At 35.9% G+C, this 17,678-nt stretch overlaps 1 protein-coding gene across 12 annotated transcripts in view; it reads right to left on the minus strand.

Annotated features, from left to right (window-relative positions):
* Positions 1–17,678, minus strand: part of LOC6030950 (lachesin) — a 138,199-nt gene that overhangs the window by 42,903 nt on the left and 77,618 nt on the right. For 11 of the 12 annotated variants that reach the window (XM_038259902.1, XM_038259893.1, XM_038259895.1 and 8 more), the window contains one exon: positions 13,951–14,279. In XM_038259902.1, coding sequence (XP_038115830.1) covers positions 13,951–14,277 — 327 coding nt within the window. In that variant the 5' untranslated portion in view covers positions 14,278–14,279. Of the gene's footprint in view, positions 1–13,950; positions 14,280–14,405; positions 14,963–17,678 lie in introns of those variants that run through there. The other variant, XM_038259901.1, reaches the window with a different exon arrangement.

Raw genomic sequence — 17,678 nt, forward strand, 5'->3', positions numbered from 1 at the left:
TCGTAGAGTAACTCATGTTACATTTTATGTTTCTACATCTCTTAAGTCAAGCGTTCTGGAAACATGTCATCTTCATGTTTTTGGCAACATGACAAGTTTACCGTAAGATGTAATTTTCTGCCCGCCCGATCAGAAAATTACATCTTACGGTAAACTTGTCATGTTGCCAAAAACATGAAGATGACATGTTTCCAAAACGCTTGACTTAAGAGATGTAGAAACATAAAAACATGAGTTACTCTACGAAACATCAAAAATATCAAACCAAGTTGTCATTTTGAACTTAAAATATGTCATGTACCGAAAATATCATCCAGGAACATGAAATAATCATGGCCAATTCTGCTTTTTCCTGAAAAATTGGTGCGAAAATATTTTATCCAGAAACATAAAAATCAAGACAGGTTCAGGTTTTGCCTGAAAAACTGTTCGTAAAAATTTCAGAATCATTAATGTATCATGAAAGTTGTGATTTGTGAAGAAATCTTACAAATCCATATTTCGCAACTTCCCATGATACAATTTTATTTTCAGATGGTATCTTTCGACAGAAAACTTAAAAGGACTTATTTTTAAGCAAAAGTCCATCGCACTATCTGAACTGAGTACACCCTTACCAAAAAACATGATTTTCTGAGTTCAATATCTCACTTTTCATACGATTTTGAGTTCAACCCATATAACCATTTTTAAGCTTGTAGTACCTGAACTCAAAAAATCGTATGAAAAGTGAGCTATTGAACTCAGAAACCATGATTTTTAGTAAGTGTAAGCCCAATACACTGTTTACAAAAATAGTCAGAAAAGAGAGAGAGGCGTAACATGCGCACAGTGAAAGCGTACTGTGAAAAACATTGCGTATAAATTGAATTAATTATCAACATTGAATCGATATATATATTGAGTTTTTCCCATTAATATTCATTTTATATTAATTCCACAAAACTCAGTTACAATGTGTATTTTTAAGGACACCAGTCTTATCTATTTTGAAAGTTATTAAAATGATGTACACAGAAAAAGTTGAATTTTGGAACGTTGAAAATTTGGTATGTTGAAAATTACCTCTTTTTGACATATATTACATAAAAATGTTTAAAAATGTGAACCTGATGAATATTCATCAATAACTGATGAAAATTCATCATTTTCTGTGGTAAAACTAATAATTTATTTTGCCACAAAATCTGTCACCATTCCTGATGAATATTACCATCATTTTTTCTGTGTACTGAAAGTCAACCATATTTTTAAATGTAAAAATATTTGAAGAGATTTATTAAATATTTAAATAAAATTTCACTTTATTTGATATTGCAAGTTATAGATCATCAGTTTTTCAATATAATATAAACAACTTTGTTGGCAAAAGTTACATTGAAACATAATCTACTTCTAAAAAAACTATATACATAACATAACTTATAAACATAAAAACGATTCATGTCCAAATTCTTTAAAACACTGAAATAATAAAAGCAAATCAAATATTGAAGAAAGGTGATGTTCTTTCTTTAGTTGAATTATTTGCTCAAACCAAAATCTTTCTTTGAATTAAACAGTTTCTTAAAGTACTCCTCATCTTTTAGGACAATTACTATACCAATATAATACTGCAACAACGTGAAATTAAAAAAATCTCTTTACGAGAACGTCTTTGAAAATATTGAAACAATAATTCGCACAAAATATTCTAGTAACTTCCCAGAAAAAGATTTTCGAAGCATTGATTTGGTTTGAAAAATATATAAAAGTAACAAAATGAAGTTTGAACAGTGATAGGTTCACTTTAAAATAATTTTCTGGTTATCTCTTCAAATCCATCCAACCAAGCACGCATCGTTTTGTCGTATTAAACAAAATACCAGATGCTGAATGTCCTGAAACTTGTTGTGGTGTTAAAACAAACAAAAGTATCAATTTTCAAACATAATTTCAGGGTTTTTATCAAATAATCCAATATGATATAGTAAAAAAAAAGAAAGAAATAATATTATCTGAGTCAAAATCGTTGAAATACTTCTTCCTACTAAGTATTTCGAACCAGCTTACGATTCAGATGGACTCCCTTTTCACCGGCTCGCAGTCGCCCAATAGATTCCTCCGAAATAACCAGAGAAGTTCTTCCTTCTGTCACGGACACCCAAGGATAGAAGCATGTCACATTGTTTGCCACACCACACAATCAATAAAACCGTAAAACCCCAAAGCACAGTCACATGAACAATCACAGGGCAGCCAGCACCAACGCGAATTTGTCGTTTTTCGCTCACCTCGAAACATCAAGTTGTCACCCGTTCACCAGAATACGTCAAACGGCACACAATCGCGCATTCGCGAAAAAATGTTCCCACCCCACACAACAAACAAACCCAGCTGTGTTTTCCTTCACCGTGTCAAATGACCGGCGTTGATCCGTGTCAAGACAGCACCTGCAGGAAGGAGGAAGGAGACATTGAGGGCAGATTCTCTTCTGGGGACAGCTGCTTGCTTCGCATCCGCCAACACTGAGCGAAACTTTTCTTCGCAGCCACAAAACACAAACAATCACTTAAACACAACATATCACGGCTCCCGAACGGACGGTCACGAACGCCACAGCCATTCGGACTACAATTTATCCGCGGAAATTGCGCCACGAAACGCGTTTCTTGCCGATGCCGATGCGACATGTCGTTGCGTGCGAACAACGAAGAAGAGAGAGAGAGCGAGTGGATTTTGCTTTGCGATTTTATTTGCGGTAAAATATTTTAATGTGATTAGTTTAACTAGTGTATTTAAAGTAAATTAAAGTGAAGAAAATCAATAAAAATTTCCATTAATAAAACTGGCAGTTTGCGGAGGAAAATTTTGCTAAGTCCAACGAAAACATAATGAAAAATAATTGTATCATCTCATTGACAGGTCGGTTTTGTCCCAAAATAATTGGGCATTCGAATTTTTAAGTCCAGCGAAAACAAGATAAAACTATAAAATATCATCTCATGATGGAGTTTTCGATTTTTTAAGTCCTTGTTTTCTAAGTCCAGCGAAAACTTGATCAAACATCAAATCATCTCATGATAAACGGGTTGAAATTTTTCAAAGTCCCAAATAAATTGATTTTTCTGCTAAGTCCAAAATATCAAATAGAAATGAAAATAAAACATTTGATGATACACTGTTTAGGAACATAAAAGTATCATGAATTTCGGCGGCCAATTTTTTAGTTTTTGGAACAAACAAAAATCATGCCATGTTCACAAAAACAATCCATGATATTTTTGTGTTCCTTCTAAGATGCGATTTTCTGCCCGGGCCGGCCCGGGCAGAAAGTCGCATCTTAGGATGAACTTAAAAATATCATGGACTGTTTTTGTGAACATGGCATGATTTTTGTTTGTTCCAAAAACTAAAAAATTTGCCGCCGAAATTCATGATACTTTTATGTTCCTAGACAGTGTATCATCAAATGTTTTATTTTCATTTCTATGTGATATTTTGGACTTAGCAGAATTTCGAAAATTAATTTATTTGGGACTTTGAAAAATTTCGACCCGTCTATCATGAGATGATATTTTGATGTTTAATCAAGTTTTCGCTGGACTTAGAAAAATTTCGAAAGCCAAATTATTTTGGGACTTAGAAAAAATCGACCTCTTCATCATGAGATGATATTTTCTAGTTTTATCTTGTTTTCGCTGGACTTAGCAAAATTTTCAATGTCCAATTATTTTGGGACTTAGAAAAAAAATCGACCTGTCAATCATGAGATGATACAATTATTTTCCATCATGTTGGACTTAGCAAAATTTTCACTCCTCGGCAAAATGCCACTTTTGTTAATGGAAATTTTTAGTGAGTTTTTTTTCACTTTAATTTACTTTAAATACACTAGTTAAACTAATCACATTAAAAAGTATTTTAACGCAAATAAAATTTCATCGCAAAGCGTAAAAATGAGCCCACGCGCTCGCTCACTCTCTCTTCTCTCTTCTTTCGTTCACTGCTCGCACGCAACGCGCGCGACATGTCGTGACAGGAATCGGCAATCGGCAGACAGACAGCTTTTGCGTTCGTGGCGGGCTGGTTTGTTTACGTTTTCACGCAGTAGTTTTCCGCGGATAAATTGTAGTCCGCGAATCGCCGCGGGTTGTGAGTACGTTCTGTGACCGAGGGAGTGTGTGTTCGTCCGTTCCGTGGCGTTTGGGAGCCGCGATATGTTGTGGTTAAGTGATTGCTTCTGTTTTGGTGGCTGGGGCGAAGAAAAAGTTCCGCTCAGTGTAGGCGGATGCAAGGAATGTTCAGGCCAAGCAGCTGACCCCAGAAGAGGAATCCTCTTGCCCTCAATGTCACTTGGCCTCCTTCCTCCTCCTCCTGCAGGTGCTGTCTTGACACGGATCAACGCCGGAACTATTTCGGTGAATTTGACAGGACACGGGAGTTCTCGGTGAAGGAAAACACAGCTGGTTAAGTTTGTTTTGGTTTTGGTGTCGCGTGATTGAAATCCTGGTTTGTGGGGGAACATTGTTTTTGCGAATGCGCGATTGTGTGCGTGTGTGTTTGTTTACGTTTGACGTATTCTTGGTGAACGGGTGATTACAACTGGATGAAACTTTCTTGGTGTTTCCGGAGGGTGAGCGAGAGAAAACTGACAAATCCGCGTTGGTGCTGGCTGCGGCCTGCGATTGTTCATGTGACTGTGCTTTGGGGTTTGTTTACGTTTTTAATTGATTATTGTGAGTGTGTGGCAGGGGCAGGGACGTGACAATGTGACATTGCTTCTATCCTTTAGGGGTGTCCGTGACAGAAGGAAGAACCTTTCTCTCGTTATTTCGGAGGAGGTAATCTATTGGGCGACTCGCGAGCAGTTTCCCGGTGAAGGTGGAGAGTGGAGTCCATCTGAATCGATGGTACATGCTGGTTCTAAATACTTAGTAGGAAGAAGTATTTCAACGATTGTTTGACTCAGATAAGTATTATTTGCATTCCTTTTCTATTTTTATAATATCATGTCAAATTATTTGATAAAAATCTCTGGACATTCTGTTTGAGAATTGATACTTTGTGTTTTGTTTTCTTTAACAGGACCACAACCTGGGCATGTTTCAGGACATTCAGCATCTGGCATTTTGTTTAATTAGACAAATTAGCTGCGATGCAATCGTGCTTTGGTTGGATGGATTTGAAGAGGATTAACCAGGTATGTACGAAAAATATTATTTTAAAGTGAACCTATCACTGTTCGAACTTCATTTTGTTACTTTTGCGAATATACATTTTTTCAAACTAAATCAATGTAGTCATAAATTTTATATTAATTGATCACAGATGGTTTCGAAAATCTTTTTCTGGGAAGTCACTAGAATATTTTGTGCGAATTATTGTTTTAATATTTTTTAAAGACGTTCTCGTAAAGAGATTTTTTTTTTAATTTCACGTTGTTGCAGTATTATATTGGTATAGTAGTTGTCCTAAACTGAGATGAGGAGTACCTTAAGAAACTGTTTAATTCAAAGAAAGATTTTGGTTTTGAGCGAATAAATCAACTGAAGCAAGAACATCACCTTTCTTCAATATTTGATTTGCTTTTATTATTTCAGTGTTTTAAAGAATTTGGGCATGAATCGTTTTTAAGTTTATAAATAGATTTTTTTAGAAGTAGATTATGTTAAAGTCAATGTAACTTTTTCCAACAAAAAGTTGTTTATATTACATTGAAAAACTGATGATCTATGTAACTTGCAATATCAAATACAGTAGTTGTTCGGTAACTGGGCTGAGAACGTAGCCAAGTCACCGAATGTTGCTCGTTAAGTGTAATTTTATTTAAATATTTAATGAACCTCTTTAAATATTTTTTACATTTAAAAATATTGTTGACTTTCAGTACACAGAAAAAAAAATTATTAACCATTTTTATGGTTGTAGTACCTGAACTCAAAAAATCGTATGAAAAGTGGGATATTGAACTCAGAAAATCATGATTTTGGTAAGGGTGTAAGCCCAATGCACTGTTTACAAAAAAAATAGTCAGAAGAAGTTTTTTTCATGTCAAAAATTGTCACCTGAAAACATAAAAGAGCTATGAAAACAAGTGATATGATGGTGTTTTTTTTCTGAAAATATATAAATGTACTAGAGTCTAACTTATTTACATAAAATTATACTTATTGAACTCAGAAAATCATGTTTTTTGGTAAGGGTGTACTCAGTTCAGATAACGTGATGCACTTTTACTTAAAAAAATAAGCCCTTTTAAGTTTTCTGTCGAAAAATACCATCTGAAAATAAAAATGTATCATGGGAAGTTGCGAATTATGGATTTGTAAGATTTCTTCACAAATCACAACTTTTCATGATACATTAATGTTTCTGGATGATATTTTTACGAACAGTTTTTTTCAGGCAAAAACTTGAACCTGTCTTGATTTTTATGTTTCTGGATGATATTTTTCGCACCAATTTTTTCAGGAAAAAGCAGAATTGGCCATGATTATTTCATGTTCCTGGATGATATTTTTCGGTACCATGACATGATATTTTTAAGTTCAAAATGTCAACTTGGTTTGATATTTTTTTGATGTTTCGTAGAGTAACTCATGTTACATTTTATGTTTCTACATCTCTTAAGTCAAGCGTTCTGGAAACATGTCATCTTCATGTTTTTGGCAACATGACAAGTTTACCGTAAGATGTAATTTTCTGATCGGGGGGCAGAAAGTTGCATCTTGGAAAAATCTACCCATGTTCGTAAAAACACGAACAAGTCAAGTTCACCCCAGGGTATGGTTAAGAGATAACCGAACATGGCCACGAACATAAATTGTTCGAGGCGTATCTGCGAAAAATCTTGTTGAGTTTATTTGACCAACAATGCCACATCAAGTTGAGTTTATAGTAGCAAACAACTGAAATCTTCCAAAAATCATATCAAGTTCATAAAGTAGATTTTGATCCCAAAAATAATTTTATTGGTTTTTAATGCACCCCGCCACAATTCAGACCCCCCCCCCCTTCTTCCTCTTCACAAATATGAGTAATATTGCAGGAATATACGCACTTACATCAAAACAAGATTTTTCAAAGTTGAAAAATTATTTTACTTTAAAAACTCATTAAAAAATTGTGGAGAAAGCGTTGAATTGCCAAAATGTTATAATAATTTTCCAAATCACAAAAAATCCAAAGTCTCTATATTCATTTTTTTTAAATTAAAAATAACAGTTTATGAAAATATTCCTAAAATTGCATAAGTCCAAAAATCAACAGTAAAATTCCAAAAAGCCTGGTTATGTTTCTTATCAAAATAATTTTTCAAAATGTTGAAAAATATTCAACTGGCTGTGAGCAAAAATTTCGCAATGTCCTGAAAATCTAAAAAAAATCTACCAAAAATCTTATCGTGATACTGATCCCGTAAATTTTCTAAGTGCTGGAACGATTTTTGTAGGGGGTATATCAATAATTATTAAAAACCAACTTTCGAATTTCAAAATTTCAATGAAGACGTTTTGTTAGGGACATTATTTTAGGAACAAACTGATGTTTTTGTAAAAATTTCCTGTAATTTCGACGATTTTTCCGAAATTTTACTGGCTAAAAGCCAAAATTTTGCTAAGTCCAAAAAATCAAATAAATTATACCGAAAATCTTGTCGTGATACGGATCCCGTAAATTTTCTAAGGGCCGGAACGATTTTTGTAGGGGGTATATCAATAATTATTAAAAACCAACTTTCGAATTTCAAAATTTCAATGAAGACGTTTTGTTAGGGACATTATTTTAGGAACAAACTGATGTTTTTGTAAAAATCGGACGAAAATTTCCTGTAATTTCTACGATTTTTCCGAAATTTTACTTGCTAAAAGCCAAAATTTTGCTAAGTCCAAAAAATCAAATAAATTCTACCGAAAATCTTGTCGTGATACGGATCCCGTAAATTTTCTAAGTGCCGGAACGATTTTTGTAGGGGGTATATCAATAATTATTAAAAACCAACTTTCGAATTTCAAAATTTCAATGAAGAAGTTTTGTTAGGGACATTATTTTAGGAACAAACTGATGTTTTTGTAAAAATCGGACAAAAATTTCCTGTAATTTCGTCGATTTTTCCGAAATTTTGGTTCAAAGCAAAAATAAATATCAAAATAATTTATCATGTTTCCAAACTCCCGAAAATTTTCGAAGTCTCAAAAAAATGCTTTTTCTGTAAAAAGTAAAGAATTAAAAAATATACGCAAAAATTTCTAAGTCCAGCATAAATAAAATCAAACTTTAAAATATCAGCTCATGAAAATTATTCTAAGTATCGGAAATTGAAACTTCGGTCAGTGACTGCAAAGTCCAGCATAAATTTGAAACAAAGTCAAAATAATCATTTCATGATGTTCGGGTAAAATTTTTGAAAAAAAAATAATTTTCGAAATTTTTGCTAAGTCTAAAAAAACTACCACTAACAGCTCAATATCAACTGTAGATAATGCAGTATGATCATAGAATATACTTTCCATGATACGCAGTCGGTTTCAAAAGTCGTCATAACTCGAGGAGTTTACAACAAGATGCAAATAAACAAGCCAAGAAAGTTCGAAGTTGTCGCAACCAACTCACTTTCCGCCCGGGTTTAAAAACAGGAAAATTGATGTTTTCTAAGTCTCACCCAAACAACCCACCATTTTTTAATGTCGATATCTCAGCAACTAATGGTCCGATTTTCAATCTTAATACATCAAGCATTTGTGAAATTTTCCGATCTTTTCGAAAACATTATTTTCAAAATTTTCAAATCAAGACTAACATTTTAAAAGGGTGTAATATTGAATGAAGGCTGGAATTGGCTCTAGTCTCCGACGGGTTTGTGGGCGTCCTCATGTGCACAACGTGGTCAGCGGCCAGGTGCTATCCGACGCTACGGATGATCACGTACTCCGGAAGATGCTGTCCGGAGTTCGGTTGCTTTTCATAGAGGTTTTCATCTGACTGATGAACACTGGTGATAAATTGGTGTAATTTTAAAACTATCGAGATGATACCCGCACTATGCTTGGCTAAACGCCTGCCTTGCCCGACGGTTTATACTCGCGCACGAGTCAAATGCAATTGATTCTTGATCTTCATTTCTAACGTACCTCGAGCCTTTTCGTCTCGGTCGATCTTAGAAGATCGACGTGTTGTCCAATTATGATTGGTTCTTGTATCACAGAGTCAGGCCACAAAGTTAAAATATATTTGATATCAAGAATAAGCCTATAATCGTGGTAGGATATCAGAACTCCCAAATACGCGGCCCGGTAGCTTTCTTCCTCTGGACTCGCAACCCAGGGGCGAAGGTGCATGTTCCGAGGCGGGTGTTTTCTAACGGTAAGAGGATAACAGAACAATTTGGATTGCTTGCCGAATAGGTCTAATCTACGAACACCACGATACTAAACTAACTGGGTGAGGGTGTGAGAACTAACTAAAGGAACAAGAGGATCTACGCAGGTTCGTGTTTTGTTCTTAAGCAGTCTGGTCAGAAGAAAGGCTTTATTGAGAATTAATATTAACTCACATTGCTGGCCGGAGTCGGCGGTGTGGTAGCAGGTGTGGTTGCTTCTCACCCTTGTTGGCCTAGGATCTATACCAATAGACCTCAGTTAGTGTCTCTTTCGAAGAGAAACCCTTGATCACATCTATCGTCGAATGGGAAAGAAAATGTTGGGCGCTGCCCGGATGTTAAGTCAAATGTAAAATCGTCTCCCTAGAGTTTGGTACAGCTAGGTGTTGGAAGAGGTTCATGGTGCTCTCTCCGTCCGTTAGCGTTGAGACGAGAGGATCCAATCCCGAGCTTCGAACGAGGATTTATCAAATAATATTTTGCAGAGTTAGGTAGTTGTGTTTTGGCCTTGGGGCAGCGAAGAGAGAAACCGTGAGAGAAGTGTTGTTTTCTATCCAAGAGTACTTATTTATAAAAAAGAATATTCTAAACAGGCTGAAACTGTCGGGAGAAATGAAAAGGATTTCATAAATTAAACATTTATTTATGTCAAAACTTTAACCCAAATTCACGCTTATTGGATATTTGACACCTTTTTTTATTAGGGGATCTTATTTTCTTTTTTTTTCTTGAGTAGAGGGAGGATGTGTAGTATGCATATGTTGGATGCAACTTATCTGGCCAGTCTGTATATTTAGGGTCTCTAGGCTACACGCTGTTATAGCGTGCTTGTCGGCATAATATTATACCGACAATCCTCCTCGGCAGAATGACAGCTACGTACAGGGTTACCAGGTCAATATTTGAAAAATCTGGCCAATAATCGATTAAAAATCTGGAAAAATCTGGCAGACGATAATCTAACAATCTTGAATGGAGGGTGGATCTGAATTCGTTCAAAAAAATAGAATTCAGATGATTTAACTGATTTTATGTTTCAAAAATTTTAAATTTAATTTTTTTTAAGAAAAACACTTTTTAATTTATTCGATTTTCACTTAAATTCGTTCGTTTTAATCAAGAATTCTTTCAAAATTAGCATAAAGTGAAAAATCTGGCAAAATCTGTCAATATCCGGCACAGAAAAGGGCGAATCTTTATTCAGGCTAACACTTGAAAATTCTGGCATTCCCAGATTTATCTGGCAACCTGGCAACCCTGGAAGTTTACAATTAATCAACATCCCCGTTGGACCAGCTCAGCCGAACCAAAATAGTCGACTGAAATTGTGCTAGGACTGTTGGATGTTGCTTCCATCCTAACAACACTGGGCCTATGCGAACTTTAACCCGGTGGCCATGAACGGCAGCGGTGGAAAACTGCAGGCACTGGGTCAATGTTTTAATTCATCCCAGTATGAGAACTATAAATTAAAGAATGCTAAAAGCAAAAAGCTTCCATCACATATATTTCTGGTATGGTCCGTCACTCCCCAAAGAAATTAATTAGAAATATTACATTGTTAAATTCGACAATCTGCTCTTTTTGTTCACGACAAAGCATTCGGTCACAACGGTAAACTGTATGTTCCGACTTTAACGCACTGTAAACCGCAACAGCTCCAGAAATCTTCTTCAACATATTCGTACACACAGTCAACGTCCTGAAATTACCATATGCATTATTTCGATTTATTTTAGAGCCATCAGTAAATTCACATTGTTGATTTTGGAAATGTGAAAAAATTGACAGCTTATAGAAAAGTCATCAGAACCTAAGAGCCCTTAGATCTGAACGCTTGGAAAAAGTAACGCTCAAATGTCACTTTGCTTTGAGCGTTACGGCAACCAAAAGTTTTGCTGAACGGGGGATGTACCACGATGTACCGCGTAACGCAACCATAAATAAAATGCTAGTGCTCCCTCACCGGAAAACAATTGACAAGTTTTTCGCTTCGCAACCCAAAGTTTGCTGCGATTTATTTGGCGGGTTTTAAAATCATGCATGTCAAACGGCGGGGTATAAAAGTCATTGTTTACGTTTTTGACATTAGTTTACATGAAGAATAGCTGGTTATCAAGAAAAAATAAATTTCAATCGAGTCTTCATTTTGCATCTTTCTGTAATCTGATGATTCTCTTCCTCGACAGTCCCTTGAATATTGACAACCAGAGAGTCGACTGTAGTATAATTTTTGTTAATTAAAGTTTAAAGTTGACATAATTGCTTTAATATGCTCAAGGTAAATCTCCAATGGAACAATACAAAAACATGTTGTTTTACTAGAAATGAATTGATTTTCGTATAGAGCAATTCCAGCTCAAATCAGGATTTTTTCTGGTACTTTTGTACCCGACCCTCTCCGATTTCAATGAAACTATTCAGACATGTTATCCTAGGCCTATATAAGCCATTTTTGTGTATATGGAGCCAATTGTACTCGAAAATGACACTTGGGAAGGGCGTGAGGTTTTTAAATATTTTTGTATTTTGCAATTTCAAAATTACTGTATCTCGAAGCCGTTGCATCGTATCAAAAAGTGGTCAAAGACAAACTTGTAGGAAATTGGACGGGCTTTTTGAAAAAAATACACTGAAACAAAAATACAAGCCACTTCTATGAGATTTTTTTATTTTTAAGTTTAAAAGTTAAATTTCAAGGTGATGTCACGATTTTTTTTCGCTCAAAATTTTTGAGGAAATAGCCTAAAATGTTACAAAAAGACTCACGAAAAATGCAGGATGGTATGTCTCTCCTAAAAAAATACAAAAATCATTCACTAAAACTGTTTTTTTTGAAAAGTGGTCTAAACGTCAAAATTTTCAAAAATCGATAGTGGGAATCGATTTCTCAGACAATTTTACATAAAAGTCTCCATATTGACCATTGTCCTAAGTCCAATCCTTGAGAAGATACAGCGGTTTTTAAATAAAAATGGTGAAAAAAACTGTTTTTTTTTTTGTGGTTTTTGGCAATTTCTATATGACAGACTTGGTTGTTTAGTCTCGTAAATATTTTTACCGGAAAGCTCGTCCAATTTCTCATAAGTTTGTCTTTGACAGCATTTCAATACATCCAGCCTTACAAATATAAGTTAAATTACATTGCTCATAACTGTAAATAGAATATTTTTTCAGTGTGGTAGAAACCTGGATAGTGAATAAGGTTACGTAAATATTAAAACGAGTCAAATTGAAAAGCTGTCAGAGGCAAACTTATGGGAAATTGGACGAGCTTTCCGGTAAAAATATTTTCGAGACTAAAAAACCAAGTCTGTCATATAGAAATTGCAAAAAACTACAAAAAAACAGTTTTTTTCATCATTTTTATTTTTAAAACCGCTGTATCTTGTAGACATTCCTACAAACCACTTGAAACAAGAATCGTCCCGATTGGTTGAGTTTTGCCCGAGAACCAGCGAGTTGAAATTACCGTTCCACCTTTTTTGGGAGGCTTGGGCGTCCGTGTAAGTTGGACATGCGTTGGGCGTTCCAGTGTTAATGGAATTAAAAACTAATCTATATCGACGTCGTCGTGCTATCTTGTCACACCCGCCATTTCGACGTTCTGAGAAAAACGCGTTTTAATGTTTGACCTTGAATATACAAAAACGAGAGCACGCAATGTAAACAATAACAACCACGTTTTGTTTGACTGACCATTCTGTGCATTGTCCCAAAGTTTGGTTGAAGTTGGTTGCTGGAGTCCCGAGTTTTAATTACAAATGTTTACGGTAGTCTAGCTTGTACGTGCGACAAACGCATCCTGACTTTCCTGGCCTGAAATCCCTTTGGCCTTTTGTCGCACTTACATAAATTTCCATGGAGTGACAAGATAGCACGACAAGATTGAAACTACTTTCATATATAAAGTGACAAAAATGCACGGAGTTTTTTCGGTTTTTGTTGAATATCTCAGGATTGAAATCGAATTTTGGGGATCTGTGACGGTTAAAAGGTGAGGCATTGTGAGCTGCACAATATGGCGTTCTTAACTCAATTTGGCCCAAAATGCACGTATACCATTTCTCAGCCTATTTCTATTATCGGCCTATCAGCACTTTGATCATGAATTGCAGCTTTCATAAAGTGTTTTTGACTGTTCCAAAGTAATAAATAGCTCAAACAAAAGTGAGCAAGCAACTCTCCACTGTTGATACATCTGAAAATGTTGATTTAATAGCGCAAAACGGCAAAAGTGATGAGAATTGGACGAACGGCTTAGACTGATTAAAATGGGCATATTTCCCCTACCCTGTGGGTCTCGTGGTGCAGGGGTAGCGGCTTCGGCTGCCGATCCCGATGATGCTATGAGACGCGGGTTCGATTCCCGCCTTATCCACTGAGCTTCTATCGGATGGTGAAGTAAAACGTCGGTCCCGGTTTCTCCTGTCTCGTCAGAGGCGCTGGAGCAGAAATCCCACGTTAGAGGAAGGCCATGCCCCGGGGGGCGTAGTGCCAATAGTTTCGTTTCCCCTACGACAAGTTAGCACGATGGCGATATGTAACATCACAAAACACAACAAAAGCACTTCAAAGCGACTCAAACTCACCACTCCCTCGCCGATGTGGTGTATCCGACAAGGTATGTGTGCGGTCGACCCAACTTGCGATATCGAAACCGTAGAGTTTTCCGTCCCAAACTGCATCGGTGTTTTGTAATATTTTAGCAAGTCCTCACTTTCACTGTCGAGATCAAACACCACACTGTCGTCGGATGCTACGTTGCTATCACTACTGCTGACACCATTTTGATTATCACTGCTGCTTTCTTGGCTTGATTTTGCTTGCAACGAGTTTTTATAACCCGGCGTGTGTGGGGTGAGCAGGTAGAACATTGTTCGTAGAATCATATCTCTGTTCTCTTTGATGGATATCATTCCTGAAAAAAATAAAGAAAAAGAGATACATAGACCTATTGTTAGTGCACGTGAATATCCTACAATTTGTGTTTTGTTACATCGTACAATTGTGATGATCTTGTATATGAAAGGAAATGTTATATTACCCTATCTAACAGTTCAGATACAATCTAAATTATAGTTGTATTCGTTTTCATTTTTTCATTTACAATCATTTTGTTCTATTTTTTAAATACATTTGTGTAGTCTCATTAATGGTTTCAGTTAAATTTAGTAAGATAAACATAGAAAATCATGCTTTGACACAGAAATTCTACACCACTACTAGTGCTTCCTTTTAATTTACATAACCAAATACAAAATTTAAACTGTTGCGACACTTTGCTACACTAGCGAACATTTCATGTCTCCTGGTTTTGAACTGAACGAAACAAAAACATTGCCATCTCCCAAGTTTCTAGAGAGGATATAAATGGGTTTTCAGGAAAACAGGCTCCCACTGAAGTAATTACTTCCCAACGAAACAAGTTCATCCTCGTGGTTTGTAAACTTTTTTGCGGCATGATAATTTGCCAATATTTCGAGAGTGAATATGTTTTTGACACTGTGCTGAGTTTCGTTTCAAAGTTTGAGCAACATAGGATGTTGAATGGTGCTGGCGTTGGCACGTAGAATTTTCTTAATTGTTTGGTAAAATAAATAATCGAGTTCGTTCTTGTCAAAATGTTTCACTTCGAATCAGTAGCGTGACCAGGAATTGTTAGAAGGGGGCACACACATGGTTTTTTTTATTACGGTGTTTGTGAATGACCCCTCGGGCAAATCTCCACCAGCCCCCCCCCCCCCCCCTGGTACCGCCAGTGCTTCGAATGTTAGAAATGTTAGAGTTATCAGAATATCGTTTTTTTTTGCATCTGAGCAGAAAAGTTCATCACAGCACTTATTGGAGTGTTGAAAAAATATTTTTTTAGCAATTGTTTCGAAAAGTAAATTCTTGTCGACACTGTTTTGATTTTCTAGTTGACCAAACACACGGACACCACACTAAAGTGGGGAAACAAACAAATCACTAAAAATCCCTTTTGAAAATGTATTTGTTTTATGCAACTCAATGGAAAACTCGATTGTGTTCAGCACTCATCTTATTTATCTACAGTGAGTCAAATATTTGTCCGTACCCCCCGTACGGAAAATGTTTGTGATATAAAAATACATAAAATTCGACTAAAGTACGATGTTTTATACATCAATCGCCGCGGCAAAATGTACTCTTTAAAGCGGTATACGCACTTCGGAAAGAACCGGTCAAGAGAAAAAATCAAATGGGCAGCAGCGGCAGCGCAAGCAAGTCAGAGAGGGTGAAGAAAAGCCCCAAGAAATCGCTCCCTCTCTTTTGTTCTGCTGTTCGTAAAGCTGTTTCTTGACCCCTTTCCTTCTAATCTACATACTAGCCTTAAGACACTGCCATTGAATTTGCAAAAAACTTTTCTAAAAAAAAAAATAACAAAAATAGTTCACTGAAAAAGTACAAAAAGAGGTCAAATAATTGTCCGTACCCCTAATAAAAGCACAAAATCTGATCGATTTAAGTGAATTTATTTATGAAATGTTGTTTCCGTGTCAAATACTATAGTTACCTCTAGCCAGTTTGTGACAACATTGAACTTTTGATTACTTTGTTTAGCTATATTAAAAGTTGGTTGAAATTTAGTTTTTTTAAGTAAAACTTATCAAAACATTAGTTTATAATCAACTATTTTTATAAAATTGCTATTTTATGTTGTAAGAGTCTCTATTGAACAAGTTTCAATATTTGTTCAAAAATACATTGTTTTCATATTTTTTTTATTGACATTTTTCGACCAAAAAAACTGTTTCGGAACAATATCATTCAACAATCCGGATTGTCCCGGAACCGGTTTAACCCGGTTTTTAGAGGACAAAAAACCAACATCTTGCAATTTGAAGCATCCAATTACGTCCACTACAGCCCGAATACGAGTCCCTAGTCTGAAATTTGAAATTTTCAAATTCCCCAAGCAAAACATTCTTACCGAGGCCGGTAAAGAAATTCTCATTACGAAAAGTGAAAAGTGAACTAGCTATCGTCCTATTTTTCGTCTAAAATTTAAAAAACTTTAGTTATTTACGTAATTTTGCCCAAAACTGCAATCAAAAACTCGAGTCGCGCAGTGTCTTCCCGTTTCACCCATCTAGATTTTTTTCAAATGTCCCATAATCTATTGTATTTCATATGTTTATATGCATAAGGATTATTTAAAAACACTCCATGTTGAATTTAATAAATTCTAGGAATGATTAATGTTCAGAAAAGGAAAAAAACCATTCGTTAGTCTTCGACATTTTTTTTTTGCTCCAGCTATTTTAAATACACATATTGTGCCCCAAAGTACCGTTTCTAGATGATAGAGAATAAATTATATTCTGTCAGAAACTGTCAGCTTCAATAACCCGGTCGTCTCAAGAAGAAAATAAATGAAAACGAAAAGAGCTTCGTCCCACACAACAAAACAGCAGCAACAGCAGTAGCAGGAAGCAGAGGACAATGCGAAATGCGTTGTCAAGAAGATGCGCTCAGGAATGTGAACTATTTGAGTAAACGTGCAAGCGAGCGAATGTGTTTGTGTGTGTGTGTGTGTGTGGGAGGGGGGGGGGGGGGTAACTGTGCGCTGGCACAGTTCAAAGCACCTTGACATGCATTCCTCATCTTCCTCAACTTCCAGGCTCAATTGATTTTTTTTTGTTTTCCAGCTTAAGAACTGTAGCTGGACTATACCATCACTTGCAGTCACTTGGATGATATCAGGAAGCACGGTGTGTCTGATGAGAAATTCTTAACAGTCAGATAATGGCACGGTGCGGAAAATATGAAACTTTTCTTTGTGCATCACACTGGAAACATGTTGAGCATGAATTAAAGGACGACTTTTCAGAATAAAAAGATCTCAAAGTGACACTCCACCCCGAATGCTTACATTAGAATGCACTACAGAATTAAATGTTTTTGAAATGCCAACTGAATCTGAATCAGTGCCTGAACAGTCAATTTTCATTTTTGGCACATTCTCTCAATTTAAACTCTGTCTTTGACTCCGACCTCTGTCTGACGGTACTTTTTGTGCAATAATTTGTATAGGTTTATCTCAGTTTATAAAATTTGCCCTCAGTCATTCCGTGGTTTACCATCGAGGATGCAGAAGGAATTTTCATGAAGCTGGCACAGTATGGCAGAAGGGAGAGGTGGAATCGTTTCTCTTTCCATCTGTACAAACAGTAGTGGTCAAATGTGATTGACACAATTACCGTCTTAAAATTTAGTTCAGATCTTAATTTTTAAACACAATATTACGCTAAATGCATTTGTAGTAAACTCACGGCCAAAACTAAAAAATGTCGTC

This window comes from Culex quinquefasciatus, chromosome 3 (assembly GCF_015732765.1).
Source record: "Culex quinquefasciatus strain JHB chromosome 3, VPISU_Cqui_1.0_pri_paternal, whole genome shotgun sequence".
NCBI classification, from domain to species: Eukaryota; Metazoa; Arthropoda; class Insecta; order Diptera; family Culicidae; genus Culex; species Culex quinquefasciatus.